The sequence below is a fragment of the Sminthopsis crassicaudata genome, chromosome 1 (assembly GCF_048593235.1).
Source record: "Sminthopsis crassicaudata isolate SCR6 chromosome 1, ASM4859323v1, whole genome shotgun sequence".
Taxonomy (NCBI): domain Eukaryota; kingdom Metazoa; phylum Chordata; class Mammalia; order Dasyuromorphia; family Dasyuridae; genus Sminthopsis; species Sminthopsis crassicaudata.
Genome location: NC_133617.1, coordinates 663,242,056 through 663,258,752, shown reverse-complemented (window position 1 = coordinate 663,258,752; position 16,697 = coordinate 663,242,056). Strand labels below are relative to the sequence as shown.

Below are 16,697 nucleotides of genomic sequence, written 5' to 3'. Positions count from 1 at the left end.
TCTACTTTTTTTTTTTTTTCCCTTTTTAGCTTTTTATGAAGGGGAAAGCAAAGAGGAGAAAAAATGCATCCAACAATGACTATTAGACTGGATTCCTCAATTAAGGCTGGTGCCTTAAACTCCCAAAATTTTTCTGGGAATCTTGAGGACCTAAGGAATACACCCCCCCAATTCCACCCCCACCCCCTAGTAGCCCCCAAAGCTCCCTACATCTCAAACCATCCCAATAATAACTATCTGCATAGAAAGCCAGAACCAGTGAACCTGGAGAAGAGAGCAATTTTATTCTAATTGTTGCACTCTCAGTCAATCAATGATCAATGAAAAGAGTATGTTTTGTCAGTATGGCACAAGAGATGGGTCAGGTACTGATTCAAATGATGTGCAATAACTTGGATTAATAAAGAGGCACATGTATTCTTCAATGGGGGCAGTATTAATGGCAAGGGTGCCTCCCTCCACCACTGTTATCCCTTTAATGTCATGCTTATATGTGAGTGCCAAGGCCCTGTGTACCTTCTAAACATTTGCACTTCACCCCATCCCATCATTAAACTAAAATGAATGCATCTGCTATGCCTCAAAATTCAGTCACTTCTAGACTGGTGGATCCATCTCTCTGCTTGAATCTTTTGGTTCCTATTAAAGTTGTTTTCTTTAAAAAATACTAACAACAAAAAATTACCCATGGAAGCACCAAGACAGAGAAAGACTACAAGAGCCAAGATTGGGATGGGCTTACCCGTTATATTCCCTATTTGCCCCTTACACAGCACAGGGAAGACACAAGGGGAATTCTTTCTGTCTAATGTATGCTGTCACCATCAGTCCCCCATAAGCCCTGGCAAAGGAGCACCACCAAAAGGAATACACCAGAGCAAGGAGGCACTCAGATATGGAAAAGGAATCTTGAAAGAAACAGAAGGAAACTGAGGAATAAGAGAGTCTTGTCACCACTACTCGGGATCATGGAATCAGGTCTGGAAGTCCCTTGAACTGCTTCTTGTTAGGGAGCTGAGGAGGCTGGTGCTGTTGCAGGAGGAGGAGTGACACCATCGGTAGGTGGAGGTGGTGGGGGCTGTTGCTGTGGAGGAGGGGGATCTGAAAATACAACCAAAAGCCAAACGTGAATAATGGAAGCATAAGCAATTAGGAGGGAAGGAAGCTAGAGAAGGGGAAAACACAGGGAATTACTTCCTGAAAAGACTATTTCCATCAGTCTGCTTTGCAAATAGTGGCTCTCTACAAGACAACACAAACCCTCTGGCTCACACACCATACTCCTTCTGTCTCTTCTGCTGTGACTTCTGGTGTTGCTGATCATCTGGAATGCTCTGATCCTCTCTATCTATTTAAATCTTACTGATTCTTCAAAGCCCAATTTAAATTTCATCATGATCAGACTTCTTTTGATGGGTTATAATATCCTATCTTTGTATCTCAAGCACCTTGAAGAGTACCTTAAATGCTTTGCAGACTGGCAGTAATGACTACACAAATAATTATCAAGTAGATTCCCGACTCCTCTCTTCCCCCAGCTCAAAAATGCTTTCTTCCTAACTTTCATATCCTTAAACTTGTATAAAATACTTAGGTTTGTGAATCCTCGAGTAGAATTTAAATTTCTTGAGGGCAAGGACTGTGCAGTTTTTCACCTTTGTCTCTCTAGTGCCTAATACAGCACCTTATACATAGCACCTGCTTATTAAGATGTAACTGGTGAATGTGATAATTACATAAGAAAACAAATTAAGTATTATGAGAATTGAGGAGGGTAAAATCAATTGTGACTGGGGAATGCATGAAAGATTTCATGGAAGAGATGAAGATAATAAAGGTAAAAGGACTAGAAATACATAAGCATAAGAATAGAGATGGGGAAGTATAGGATGCAGCAGGTGAGATCAGATGAAGCCCTAAAAGGCCTGCTCCAGTTTCACTGTGAACCATAAAGGCCAATTGACAGCTCCCAATTATGCGATCATTTTTCCTTAAGCATTTATACAGGATGAGCTAGAATCCAGCTTCTTAAATTGTGGTTTGCAACCCCATATGGCATCTTGTAATTGAAAAATAATGATTATCAGAAAATGTTTGATTTGTATACCTTTCTTATGGGGAAAAGTTTAAGAAACCCTGAGCTAGAGTTTACAACATTATAATAAAAAATGAGTGATTTTATTTCAGAATAGAGATAAAGCAGCTTAGTTATTGCAGGCCTACACATTTTTAATGCTTGTTTACAGGGTTAATTGTAAACATTTTAAATACAAAAAATATTCAGAAGTATATATAAGTTCTGGATACCAGTTCTCAAAAGATCAAAAATAATGACCAGACACTTTTTGCACTGTGCTTTTATCCATGCAGATACAGTTCTAGCTTTTCCCTTAAAGTTTTCTCTTCAAATTCTAGCCCACGCTAAGTTCTCACATATTATGTTCAACAGCAAGGAGCTATCACTGAGCTAGTTTGCTGATAACAGCAATGTGTATGTATACACACATATGTACATATATATGAAATGATGAGGCCATACAGCTGTTAACTATATTGGAGCTGGAATTAAAACTTGGATATTGTGACTCATAAGTTCAGGGCCTTTCCCCAATACATCACAAATATATGCCCTTGTGATATTTTCTTCTCTTAATTTTTCATGTACCTTGTCACCTTAATTAAATCATAAGTTACGCAAAGATGGGGAATGTTGTTTTTTATTTTTAATACCTAGGGCATATCTGAAATGCTCAGCACACAAGAAATGCTCAGTAAAAGACATAACTAAAAACCTCCAACAAGTTTTCCAGAAATCTGACTCACAGCTAGAATAGTCCATATCTCCGAGTAAGAAAGGTATGGTCACAAATTTTCTAGGGCAAGTAGGCTGGTCAATGCTTTCCAGTATGGTAACAGTGAAGTGAAGGAAGAGTTTCCTCTTCCTTTGCAGGATACTAAAAACTCAATAAACAGACTGCTTACAAGGCCTGCTATTCAGTCCTTTATTCATTTTATTGCTTGCTCTTTTAAGCCTTACATTCTGCACCCATGAAGGACTATATAAACCAGCTATTCTACATCAAGGACATAACTAAAACACAGGAATAAAAAGGAAGAAGTTAGGTGAACAGCATCCTCTCTGTTTTTCAATCATTTCCAACTCATCAAGAGATGTGCAAGTTATTGAAGCCATGCTGGCAAAACAAAACAAACAAAAAAAAAGCCATGCTGGCTAATGAGCTTTGAACAGACAGAACTTCTACTTTGTCAGATACTAGCTTGAATCACTATGCTACCAAAAATTTCCTGTTGAACTAGAATTGTCAATTTATTTTGTCAATCCTCCAGTTCTGGATAATTCAAGTATGATTCAACGCTGACCTCTCAACAATGGAAATAATATTGTCCCTTTTCCCTAGACCCAGAGAGTGAAGGGTGGTAACCGAGCCCCAGAATTCTACTTACACATGCCATTGGGTGCTGCAAGGGGTACTCGTGGTCCAATGATGTTCCCAGGCATTGGTGGCATGACAGGTGGGGGAGGACCACCCCCAGAAGAATGGATGTTAGCTGCAACAGCTGGAATCATACGACCTGGCATGGGCTGTCCAGGCATCATGGAACCAGGACCTGGCATTTGACCTGTAGAAAGGATTTAAGGGTACTGGTCATAAATGTACAAAGAACAGATGGGCAAGGAAGGCTTAATAAAACCAGAAGAATTCCATGGGCTAATAAATTTAAAACAACCTATATCCTGGGATATATCAAACATCAAAGATGCCCCCCAGTAGCAACTGGTACATTGGGATTTTTTTTTCAGGAGGGGTTTCTGAACTACTGATTGCTCCAAAACTTCAGCAGAGAGACAGCTGTGAGAAACTATTAAAAAAGAAACCTTTTCATAATTTTTTTTTCTTTTTTTTTTTAAAGCTCACTGGTTAAAAGTTAGGGTAAAAAGAAGGGATTGTCAGCTGTCTTCCTGAGGATATATGATACCAAGTATTTGGGCTAATGATAAAAGAAAGAAGAGCTTTAACAACAAATGTGCACTCAGTCTATGGACTAATAGTTTAACTGGGTCAAGATCAGAGCTTCATTCATTCAATGAAATGAGGGGGGAAAGGAGGGGAGAGAGTTTCCAGATATACAGGTAGTATCATTCTTCACTCATTTTTCAAGAGTTAAACACAGGCATGAATCTCCAAAACCTTTAAATACAAAAAGATGATCTAATCCAAATAGCACTGTGTGTTGTCTCTTAAGTTTTTGAAATCACAGGAAAACTCCAGGAAAAGAATAAAACACAAGAGGTTATCTGTACTGGTTTATAATCTGCTTTAGAATATGATGGTTTATCATTAGTTAGTTGTAATTTCAAGACTTATTTTTGAGGCTGTATTTTCTTATGACTATAGCATGAAAATTTGAATAATTTCATAGTTGATAAGCTTTTCTTCTTCAGCTTGAGAGAGAACATTCTTCAGGAACCTTCACAGTTCTAACTCCTTATGTTTCTCCTGTTCCCCAGGGATCTCACCTTGGCCTTCATCTCTTCTCCAGTTCTCATTTAGAAATCTCTCTCCCACAGCTTCAACTACTTCCACTATACACATGACTCTCCATCTTCTGGAATACAGACTCACAGTGCAACTCCTAGAGGACATCTTCACTTAGATGTTCCCACCAGCACCTTGGACTCAACTTTTCAAACTAAAATTAACACCTTTCCTTCTGAAACTTTTTTATGACTTCATTATTTCTGAGGGACACAAACAATTCATCCTTTCTTGTGTTTGAAACTTTCAAACCTTACTTCACTTCTTTTAGAAGCAGCTTAGTGGCACCATGGTGCACAGACTGTTGAACCTACAGTCAAGACTTTAGTTCAAATTTAGACATTAATAGTATAACCCAAGGCAAGTCACTCTGCCTTAGTTCTTTTGTATGTAAAATGGAGATAATAACAGCACCTAGATTCTAGAATTATGAGGATCAAATGAATGTCTGTAAAATATTATTTTACAAACCTTAAAGCCCTAGTTATTACTATTACTAGTATTGTTATTAATCAATTACCAGCTCCATCAATTGTATTTCTGTAACATCTCTCAGAAACAAGTCTCTCTTTCCCACTAACTCCTTTTATATAAGACCTCATTATCACTTGCCTGGACTATTACCAGAGCTTCTTAATAGATCTGCCAAACTCCATCCTTCTCTTCCCAAATTAACCTTTGTATACTGTTCAGAATGATATTGGTATTGAACATTTATAATTGGTTAAATTAAGTCTTCTGCTCTCAGAATTCTTCAGTCACTCTTCACTTATCATATCTAATGGAGACTGACCTATTTTATATAGTAAACTAGTCCCTTCAGAAGCTGGCACCACCTTATTTTTCCAGATTTATCTCATATAACTTTACTTCATGCTTTAGTTAAAATGTACTGCTTTTTGTCCCTTATGCATGCTGTTTTGAAAAGCATAGAATGTCCTTCCTCTTCCTTTATCCTGAATTTCCTAACTCTCTTTTAAAGCCTAATTTAAATGTCATGTTTTCTCTATGAAATCTCTCAGGTTATATTCATGACTTCCTTCCTTGGATACAGTATTTCATTTCAAAACTTGTTAGTTTATTTAATTTTGTGTATTATGGTGATCTGTGTTGGTGTTACCTCTTAACAGATGGTAAACAGCTATGAAACTGAACTTGATCTTATCTAAATTTTGTAAGACTCCCCCCACCCCCACTAAACATAATGCTTTATTTACACAGTGAATGCTTAATGAAATTTTACTGCACGAATTGCTTGAAGTAAGAAAATCCTATAAAGGGTTTTTCTTTTTCTTTCTTTTTTTTTTTTTAAAGAGAAAACAAGAACTTTTGTCTAAACAAGTGCAATATTAAAAGAATAAAATGTTTCAAAATAATAAAATAAGGCCTTAAGAGTCAAATGCAAGAAAATTCAGATTGTGTAATTTGCTGAAATCGCTTGGAAATTAACTGATGGTGGAAGTATATTCAAAAAGTAATTTTTGACTAATGAATACAGAAAAAAAGTTAACAAGTATTTCTCCTATACCTTTCCTATCAACTCACCAGGTCACTCCCCACAACAGCTTTTTCACACCTTTCATGGCTCCACAAACCTCTCAAGGCTTCCCCTCCTGCTACTCACTCAGTTGAGAATCTTTTATTCACTGTGAATTCCCTTTTCCTCATTTATTATTCTGGTGCCACCTGTCACTATTTCCTTCATAATCTCTCTCACATGATGAAGTGGCCTTATTCTCTCCCCCCCCCCTTTCCTTTTGATTGAAGTAGTTGGGATTACGTGATTTGTCCAGAGTCACAGAGCTAGTCAGAGTTAAGTATTTGAGGTCAGATTTGAACTCAGGGCCTTCTGAATCCAGGGCAGGTACTCTATCCACTATACCATCTAACTATCCCTGGGCTTATTCTTTTACCTTTAAGGCTAACCCCTCTATCCATTCAAGTGATCCAATTCTTTTCCATAACCTCTAACAGATTGCCTCAATCTTTCACTCATTTTCAATCTCTCATTCTCTACTGGCTAATTTCTTCCTGCCTACAAACACACCTACATCTCCTCTATTCTAAAAAAAAAAAAAAAATCTCCCTTGATCCTCCCATCCCAGATAACTGCCATTCTATAGTTCTTCTGCCTGTTAAGAGCTAAATCTCTTGAAAAAAGTTGTCTTCAAGAGATTTCCCCAAGTTTTCTCTTCTTATTTAACACCTTACAATACCCATTTCCAACTATTATTTACTGACACTACTACTCTCCAAAGTTACCAATGACTTTCTACTTGTCAAATCCAATGAATGTCTGATGCTTTTCCTTGAGTTCATTATAGCCTCTGATCCTGTGAATCACTTCTCCTTGATACTCCCTTCTAAGTTTTGGGTTCTCCTCCCACTCCTCTGATCCATTCTCTGTCTCCTTTCCTGATCTTCCTCCAGAGCATATCCTCTAACCAGACGTGTCCCTAAGGTTATGTCCTGGGTGCTTTTGGCTTTTCCCTCCAGACAACTTCACTTTAGTGATCTCCTATCAGCTCTCATGGATCTAATCACCATCTTTTTACTAAGGAGTCAAATCTACCTTTCTTGCCCTAATCTCTCTGCTGACCTCCAACCGCACGTCTTCAATGACCTCTCAGACCTTTCAAACTGGATGACTAGTAGAAATCTTAAACTATATCCAAAACAAAACTCATTATCCTTCCCTACTTCCTAATACCTCTTTCCCCCATATTCCCTTCTACTGTAGAGGGCAACCCCATCCTCAAAGTCTCAGAATCTACAGTCACCCTGGATTAGTCATTGCCTCTTCTACCCTGGATCATGCTGCTGCCAACTTCTGTTGTTTTCACCTGTATGACGTCTCTTCCCTTTCCTCCCTCACTCTGCTACCACTCTGGTGGCTCTCATCACTTCACTCCTGGACCATTCTAAAAGCCTGCTGGCGAGGTTCTGCCTGCTTCAACCCTCTCCCAACTTCCATCAATCCTACATTCTTTCTTAAAGCACAAGTCAGATCATTTCATTAACCCCACTCAAAAAATTCCAGGGCTCCCTAGACAAATACAAAATACTATTTATACTCAAAGCCATTCAAAATTTTGACACCTCTCCTGCCTTTCCAGTCTTCTTATACCTCAATTCCTAAACATACTCTTTGATCTAGTGTCCCTGGTCTCCTGGTTGTTCTGAGAACAAGACACTCCATTCCTTGCTTAGGTCATTTTCTTTGGCTGTTTCTCTTGTCTGCAATGTTTGTCCTCTTCCAACTACTGACCATCCCACCTTCCTTTAAGTCCAAATTAAATGCCACCTTTCCACAACATGTCTTCCCCAGTCTCTTGATTCTAGTGTCTTTCCCTTGTTAATTATTTACTATTTAGCCTTTACAAAGCTCTCTTTGTATGCATTTGTTTTCATGCTGTCTCACTCTTTAGATTGTATCTCACTCTTTAGATTGTGAGTTACCTAATGGCAGATACTGTCTTTCACCTATTTTTGTATCCTCAGGGTTTAAGCACAGTACCTGACACACAGTAGGTGCTTAATACTTATAGATTGTTCATGACCACTATAAATAGAGCAAGGTGATGGAAAAATCTAAGTTTTGCAGTATTCTTAATGAACAAATGATAATGAAGGCAGCATACATAGTAAAAGATAAAGATGAGGCAAGAATGATTGGAAGTACCCTTCTTTCTTTGGAAACTAATGATATGATGATGTGATGTCATGTCTGAAAGTAAGAAAATAAATAATTATGGACTTTTATAGAGAAAAAAGGTTCTTTTCATATAGAATTTCATTTAAGCTTTGCATCAATGTAAGGAAAGCACTATGGTTATTATATCCTACTTAACAAGTGGAGAAACTGAGTCTCAGAGAAATATAGGGACTTGTCTATGGATGAGCAATATACACGGTAGTATATGAACCCAGATCTTTCTGGTTCTAAGTTCAGTATCTTGTTTATGTAGGCCATAAGGAGAGAAAATAAATAGTACCCAAAATTTCAAGACCAGTATTGCTACTGATTAAAGAAAAGAGGGCATTATATCTCACAGATATATGATAGTTGCCAGGATATAGCCTGTACAAGACCTGGCTTCTTCAAAAACTTGAGTTGGTTATATACAAACACATTAAATTCAATAATAATCAGTTTCAGTTAAGTCTCCTCTCTTGTCCTCATATGGGAGTGTGAGAGTTAACAGACTCAGATAAGTAAGCACAAAGTAATTTTGTGAGGGAATATTAAGAGTTGAACTGATCAGGAAAGGTCTCTTGAGCTGAGCCTTGAGGAAATGAAAGAAATGATTAAAGCATACACCTGAGTCATGTCTATGTGACAGAATCACACCTGTCTATTTGACAGAATTTCAAGATCACAGAACAGGAAGGTACATACGATGCAGGCCAATGCTTTTCATCCTTATGAAAATGAGAGGACTCTACAGTAGATGCCAACTCTGGAGGGGTCCTCCTCTCTAGGCTGACATAGTATTTAGCTTCCAAGTCCTTTTTACTCACAACACTATTCTAACACATAGTCAACAAATGGTCATCCAGCCTTGTTTGAAGATCTCTAATTAGGGGAAATCCATTTACTTGAAACAACCTCTCTTACTTTTGGATAGCTCTGATAGCATATTGTTCTATACTTGTTCCCAGTCTTGCCCTTTATGCCCAAGGAGAACAAGCTTAAAAGTTGAATCCACTTTTCTTTTTTCCCTTCTTCAAACACTTAGAAGACCACTGTAATGTTCCCTTTAAACTGTCTTCAGGTAAGAAAATAACTAATTTCTTCACCTGAAATCATATGTCAGGAACTCAAGGCCTTTCATCATTTTGGTTGCCCTCCTCTGTCACTTTCTATTTTGTCAGTATCACTGTGGAATGACAAATTGTCAAAGCAAGTGTGTAGGAGAACTACTAACAAGATAGATAAGGATCGAAAATACTATACAGTAACCTATACACAGGTTGTTTTGTTGGAATAGATGAGATCCCTTCAAAATAAAAATCAGACTACATAGGCAGGCAGGCAGGCAGGTAGGAAGACCACATGGTGTCACTTGAACAGAGTTTACACTTGAGAAAAGTTTTTTATATCAACAAGCTGCCTCTTGGGCCCCAATAAATAGAAATACATTTCTTAAAACCCAAGTAAGTTGAAGTCTACTGTAAATGAAAGCAAATAGATGCCCAAAGTGCTATAGGCCCTTATCATTTCAGAAGGACAGTGCATAATTTCTGGGTAATGTTAAGTATATGGTTTCCAATAAATAAAACACTGCAAAAATAATACTGTCCTTCCTGCAGATAGTGTTGAAAGATTCTCCATGAATGAAACCATGATAAGAGTTACAATGGACAGCTAATAGACTCTTTTGTTCCCAATAATAATGTGGTTATATGTATTTCAGAGAAATGTAGAAACTAAGAACCCTGAAAGACTTAGGAATTCTAATAATTGGAATGATAAACCACAATGACTAAAGATAAAATATATTACCTACTGAAGAAAGATGAAGTACTCAGAATGAAGAATGAAAAAAAATTTTTTAATAGGACCAATATGCAAACTTGCTTGATTAGACATGCTTGCAATAAGGGTTTTATTTCTCTTTTGTTCTTTTAGGAGGGAAGGAGAAAAGATGGATTTCTCTTCATTGAAAATAACATAATTAAAAAAAAATCCTATCTGTAAAAAAAATAAATCATACCAGTTTTCTTTCCCTCCCCCATGTATTTGGAAAACAAAGAAATAAACTACCCAAGAAAGAATCTGAAAAACAATTATCAAGTGATCAGAAATAAAGCAATTTCACCCCTTAATTATTAACAATCACAGCTGCATTGTTTTCAAGTCTTGGAGTCAAAAATTCAAGCCACCCTTTGGCTGGCTACATAATCCCCTACATTGGTGGCAACAAGCCTTGCTTGCTAGAAGAGTGCTTGCCTTGGCCAATCTGGCGTGCTCTCACAAAGTCAGTGTAGTAAAGTCAGTTAGCCAAGGTCAGAATTGCTCTTCACATCCTGAAGCTGAGGAAACATTTCCTATCCATTACCAAAAATCAGTCAATCAACTAGCATTTATTAAGTTACTCAATATAAGGCAATGCGCTTGAGTGCTGAGGACACAAAGAAAAGTAAAAATTGAAGTTCCTTTTTACCTTCTTGTTATTAAAAAACAAAACAAAACACACAAATCTAATTAATAATCAAACTAAAAAGATATATGATAACTATTAGAAGACGAAGCAAAGATAGTTCTTTTGATAGGTAAGAGAAAGAAGAAAAAGTTTTTCACTTCTAGTTTCTAGTTTATTTCCATTTTCAAAGGAAAAAAAATAATGTTGACACTCAAGGAACTTAATTATTAAAATTTATTGCTCTTACACAAGAAACTGGAAAATGAGTGGGAAACAGCTGAATAAGTTATGGTATATAAATGTAATGGAATATTATTGCCCTATAACAAATGATGAGCAGGCTGAATTCAGAAAAGCCTGGAAAAACTTCCATGAACTGATGCTGAGTGAAGTAAGCAGAATCAAGAGAACATTGTACACAGAAAGAAGATCAATTGTGATGAACTTGACTCTTTTCAACATAGACTTGTGATGGAAAGTGTCACCCACATCCAGAGAGAGACTGAATATAGATCAAAACATAGTATTTTCATTTTCTTCTTTGTCATTGTTTTTCTTTTTCCCCCCCTTTGATCTGATTGTTTAGCATAACAAATATGTTATGTTTAGAAAAATTGCAAATGTTTAATCTGTATCAGATTACCTACTGTCTTGGGGGAGAGGAGAAAGAAGAGGGAGAAAAATTTGGAATATCAAATTTTCTGAAAGTGAATTTTGGGAGTAGCTAGGTGGCGTAGTGGATAGAGCACCAGCCTTGAATTCAGGAGGACCCGAGTTCAAATCTGATCTCTGACACTTAACACTTCCTAGCTGTGTGATCCTGGGCAAGTCACTTAACCCCAGCCTCAAAAAAAGAAAAAAAGAAAGAAAGAAAGAAAGAAAGAAAGTGAATGTTGAAAACTTGCATGTTTTTGGAAAAATAAAATACCATTAAAAGAAAATAAAGACTACAAATGAAGATACATATGCATAAAACATCAAATGTAGTAACCCATGGGTTCTATCCAGCCTGTTCTGATTTGCTGTCACTTTCACTCTTTAATACCTGAAAATAAATGTGTGCTTTATACATATATTAATCCGTAGATTAATAAAAAATTCACATATCTATGAATTCATCAATTAGAAAAACTGAGATAACGAATGAACATCTGAGTATTATTTTCTTTGATTATATCTTGTTTATACTACTAATTCTGGTTGCTTCTGTCAATATAGTTCTTTTCTCAATCAATCAATGAAGATACTCCCTTAAGTGTGGAAGGGACAAGGATGACCAAACTGCATTATTTTTGCTTGTAGAATGCTATTATTGATAAATACTTTCCAGGGAAGCCAAATACTTCCATTAAAAGAAAGTACATTGCCCTCTAGAGGCTACTGCCTCACACTTTGTGTGAGGATGGTATGCCAGTTTCACAAATGCCACTTTATGGAACTGATTTAGTAGATAGCAAAACATTTCAACAGTAGAATTTACTTAGGAAAAGATGAAGATTTTAAATGGAGATATTATTTTTATGTTAATAAGAGAGAGAAAAATGATCTTTTTTTGGTAAGGGGAAAAGTCCTTTTTTTTAATCTTTTTTTTTTCTTCTTTAATTTTTGAGTTCATCTTGATTATCTTTAAAGCTTATGGCCCTCATCTTTTAAATGGAAGAGCAAAAGTATCTTCACAAACTGTTACTCAATTTGATTCTCAAGCATATAACTAATGGGATAAAAAGCTCAAATGAACATGAATAATCTTTATCAAAATCAAAATGTTTTTCCATCCCCTTCCATTCTCGGAGGGAAAAAAATTAGATGTCTCCTTTAAAATGGTGAAAAAAAGAAATGGCTTTAGTAAAACACTATTAAAGCACAAAACACTGGAAATACTAAATAAGAGGCAAACAACAGACATGTCAACTATAAAAATGGAAAGTTTTGCTTGAAATTAGATTTAAAGGACTGAAAAACTGGTGATGTATAATCTCAGGTTTATTATTTATTTTATTAAAGTGTTTTTTCATTATTCTTTTATTACTATTTATTGGTTTTTTTTTTTTAATTACTCTATGGAAACAGAGATTAATGCCAACCAAGGATTCTTTCTTTGCTTTGTGAGGGTATAAAAAAGAGAAGTGTAGTTGAAAAGGACTTTTAGAATTTCAAATGCTTGGTGCAATTCATTATTTCATTTCTAAATCATTCACATGTACAGCCTTTGGCCGAGTCCCCAGTAGAACAGAAATAATGGAATCAGCTCTAAGTGAGAAGTCTAGACTACTGAGTGACCTGCTTCCTTCATAGAGAAGAGATAGCCTTCCTGAGGATAATAACAGCGGTTTTTTGTTTTGTTTTTTTTTTTTTAAACTTTAGAACACAGGTCTTAGTGTTTTCTTTTTAAAGGTTAGTGCTGGAAAATGATGTAAAGTTTGATTATATGATGTAAAGAAGACAGAAGTAAGTTAGATAACAAAATCTTTACTTGATAATTAAGTAAATCTGTTAAACTGGACCCAGGCTGCATTTCTTCTTAGATTAACTAGATAGACACATTTCTGGATGAAAAACGTGTTACAGGGATTTACAACTAGAAACAACTGAAATCATCTTAACCATGATATCTTTATAACATATATTAGAGGTGGAAGGGACAGAAATAATTGTATCCAGCTGCTTCACTTTATAGATGTGAAATTGAGAGCAAAAGAGATTTAGTGACTTGCCCAAAGTTATGCCTTAATAAGCTTAAGAGGCATGAGCAAGTTCCATGAGATCTTTCTCATGCCAAGTCCAGTACCACAGAAGACATCCTAATGGTACTCAACTGCCTTGTCCAAACTCCTGATTTTCCATAAGAGCAACTTCCAAAAGGCTAGGTGTCTTTGCTTAATGGTCAGTATTTAAGCAGTGAAGATTGAATTTGACCAAAGGTTCTAATACACTACTCTCCTCTCACACATATCAGTCCTATTGCCAAACAACGGGATACTTTTATGTTCCCTATTTTTCACAACAGAAACACAAGCACAGCGAAAGCATTCAATAAATATCTATAGAACTGAAAACATGGTGCATATAAAATTTATAAGTCTGATTACAATTGCTTAGGATAACAATGAGATGAAAATGTTTTTGTGCAAGAGTTTAAACAAATTAATGCAAACAAGTTGGGGCTTACTGTTTAAGAACTATTAAAAAAAAAAAAAAAAGTATAAATTGGTGTTCAATGACAAAAACAACCCAGAGATTAGAAGAAACAAAATCTTAAAACAACATATACAGAACAGAGTATGGTTCAATTGACCTAGTAATAACTCCTATGACAATGGAGCTAAGGGAAAGGATAGTTGACTACCCCCCTATGGTAAAAAGTTTGGGGGTTTTCCCCAAAATCCTAGTTTAGATCCATAATTGTTCACAAGGGTCTTGTTTCTATTGCATCTTACTTCTCTTCCCCCCCCCCCTTAATTCTCAAGAATGAAAAATGCTTGGATATTCAAACCAAAATAACTTTTCCCTCTGCTCTTGCAAAAAATGTGATCCTGCCTTACTTGCATAATTAGAATAAGTTACCATATATATATGAGAAAATGGAAGTTGTTTGGTTTTGTTTTTTTTTTTTTTAAGGTCACTAGCACACTATCTCAATTATTTCATTTTAAAATAATCCATTCAAGGATCATTATTATTTAGACCCAAAGAACAGGGAATATTTTTTATAGCTCTTCCTCAAGGACCTTTTCTGGTTTGACAGCCATACAGGAATTGAAAGAAGGCCATTAACTATTTTGAAAAGCTGTAACATAGGAGAAAATTCTTCAGCTTGACATAATGATTTTATTGACTTAAAATATCATACCTGAGACTGGAAAGACCAGGACTTCAAATAAAGGCCTGGACCTATACTGTTCATGACTACTGTTTCACTAAACACCAGAAGAACCCTCAGGCCTTCCACAGAGCCAAATATTTTTTCTATGTATGGGAGTCTCTACCATCCTGAGTTACAACTATTGAATTAATTCAATATGTGAATTCAATCTAGTTTTGGGGAATTCAAGAGCTTTAGGCTGAACTTGCAATTCCAAGCCACAAAGAAGGCACTTAATATTTACTGACTGAATGACTAATTTAAGTTAAAATATCTGAGCTATGGATTCCTTGAATAACAATAATTAGAGGACCTTGTTGCTCATTACTTCTAGACGTGTACAATTCTACATGACTTCTTTTAGGGATTTCTTGGTAAAGAAACTAGAGTGGTTTGCCATTTCTTTCTCCAGATTATTTTACAGATGTAGAAAAATGAGGCAACAGGATTAAGTGACTTGCCTAAGTTACAGAGCTAGGAAGTGCTGGAATCCAGATGTTCCTGATTCCAGTGAGGTGAGACATGCCACCTGCTCCTGGAAAGTGGAATCTCTAAGAAATCGGTATTCTTCTTGTCTAATGAGTATCAAAATGCATACTTTCTACTCCTCTCATCCTAGTGATTCAGTTTCCAGAAAGCAAAAAGTTCTTTCTCCTGCTGCTTATTACCCAGTGAAATTCCATCATTTTCTAGTTTTTTTTTTCTGTCATTAGAAAACATACACAAATGATCAACTTTCTACCCCGTCTTTTCCCTTTACAATCTTTCCATCTGACAATGTGTCCCTAATTATATGCTCCAATGCTACCTGAGCCTTCTCTCAAGTTTCCTTACTAGGCTTTAGGGAAGATTTGGCATATTCCTTGTGCTCTCACTGCTGTCCCCTACCCATCATCACGTGAAACTTATTTTTCTCTAAGTGAGTTTGCTACCTGGTTCACTGTTTCTCTCCAACACCCTAGTCTTCAAGTGTAGCAATAACAATCTAATAATGTCAGCTAACCATAGAAATGGTCATAGATTTGATTGTACTAACTAATTCCACTACAAACTCACTCACCTCAACTGGATCCTTACTATGGTATCATACAATTATAATTCTTCGTGTACTGATTACCTCATTTCTTTCAGAAACTATTTTAAAACCTGTCCTCATTTCCAAACTCTCAATCTGCCTCTCATCTCTTGACACCAAGGAGACATCTTTATCTCCTACTATACTGAGGAAATTAAGGTTACAAATGAAGGATACTTTAAAAACTCTTCATTCTCACCCATTGTTTCTTATTTGACTATTATCTTTGGGGAAAAAAAAAAAGAGTGGCCCTTTTTTCCCACAAATTCCTCTACTTCTGACTTTAATGTTACTCTATTGCTTTTTTATGAATATTTTCCAGTCATTTCTTATCTTTATTTAACTTCTTGAAAATATGAACAAGGCTATCTTAATTCATTAAAATAAAATTTAAAAATTTCATGAGATTCAAGCTATGCTCTCCTTTATCTCTTCTCCCTTTCTCAGTAAACTCCTAGAAATCATCCACCTTTGCTACCTCCATTTCTTCACTTGATCATTTGTTTTCTCTACCCCTTGTATTCTGTCTTCCAATGCTACCACTCCATTGAAATGATCTCTTCAAGTTTAAAAGAACTTGTAAAGGCTAAATTTGATGGCCACTTTCAGTTTTCATTCTACTTACCCCTCTATAGTTTAACTGTTGACCAATCTCTCATCCTAAGTACACTCTTTGATTTCCTGACACTGGTCTTCATTGATTCTCTTACACTTCAAATAACCACTCCATCTTTGTCTCATTTACTTGATGATCATGATTCATCAATACCAAAGCTCTGTCTTATACCTTTTCTATTCTCTCTTACTTAGTAAACTCATTAACTTCCAAGAGTTTAAGTATAATTTCTTCTCAGATGACTCTAAAACAAATATTAATATAACCATACATATATCCCTATTTTTTCTTCTGAATTCCATTATTATATAAACTGCCTATTGTAGCTTTCCATATGGACATCCAACAACCATTTCAAATTCAGCATATTCAAAATAGCACACAATATCTTACTATTTTAAACCAACACTTTCTCCAACTTATTGACTTCTGCTAAAGG

The 16,697-nt window shown here is 36.0% G+C and overlaps 1 protein-coding gene across 2 annotated transcripts in view; it reads right to left on the bottom strand.

Annotated features, from left to right (window-relative positions):
• Positions 1-265: 265 nt before the first annotated feature.
• The window catches only part of SMARCC1 (SWI/SNF related BAF chromatin remodeling complex subunit C1), a 147,268-nt gene continuing 130,836 nt past the window's right edge, over positions 266-16,697 (bottom strand). For both annotated transcript variants that reach the window (XM_074283090.1, XM_074283089.1), the window contains exons 27-28: positions 3,466-3,642; positions 266-1,101 (exon numbers count right to left, since the gene is read on the bottom strand). In XM_074283090.1, coding sequence (XP_074139191.1) covers positions 1,007-1,101; positions 3,466-3,642 — 272 coding nt within the window. In that variant the 3' untranslated portion in view covers positions 266-1,006. The remainder of the gene's footprint in view (positions 1,102-3,465; positions 3,643-16,697) is intronic.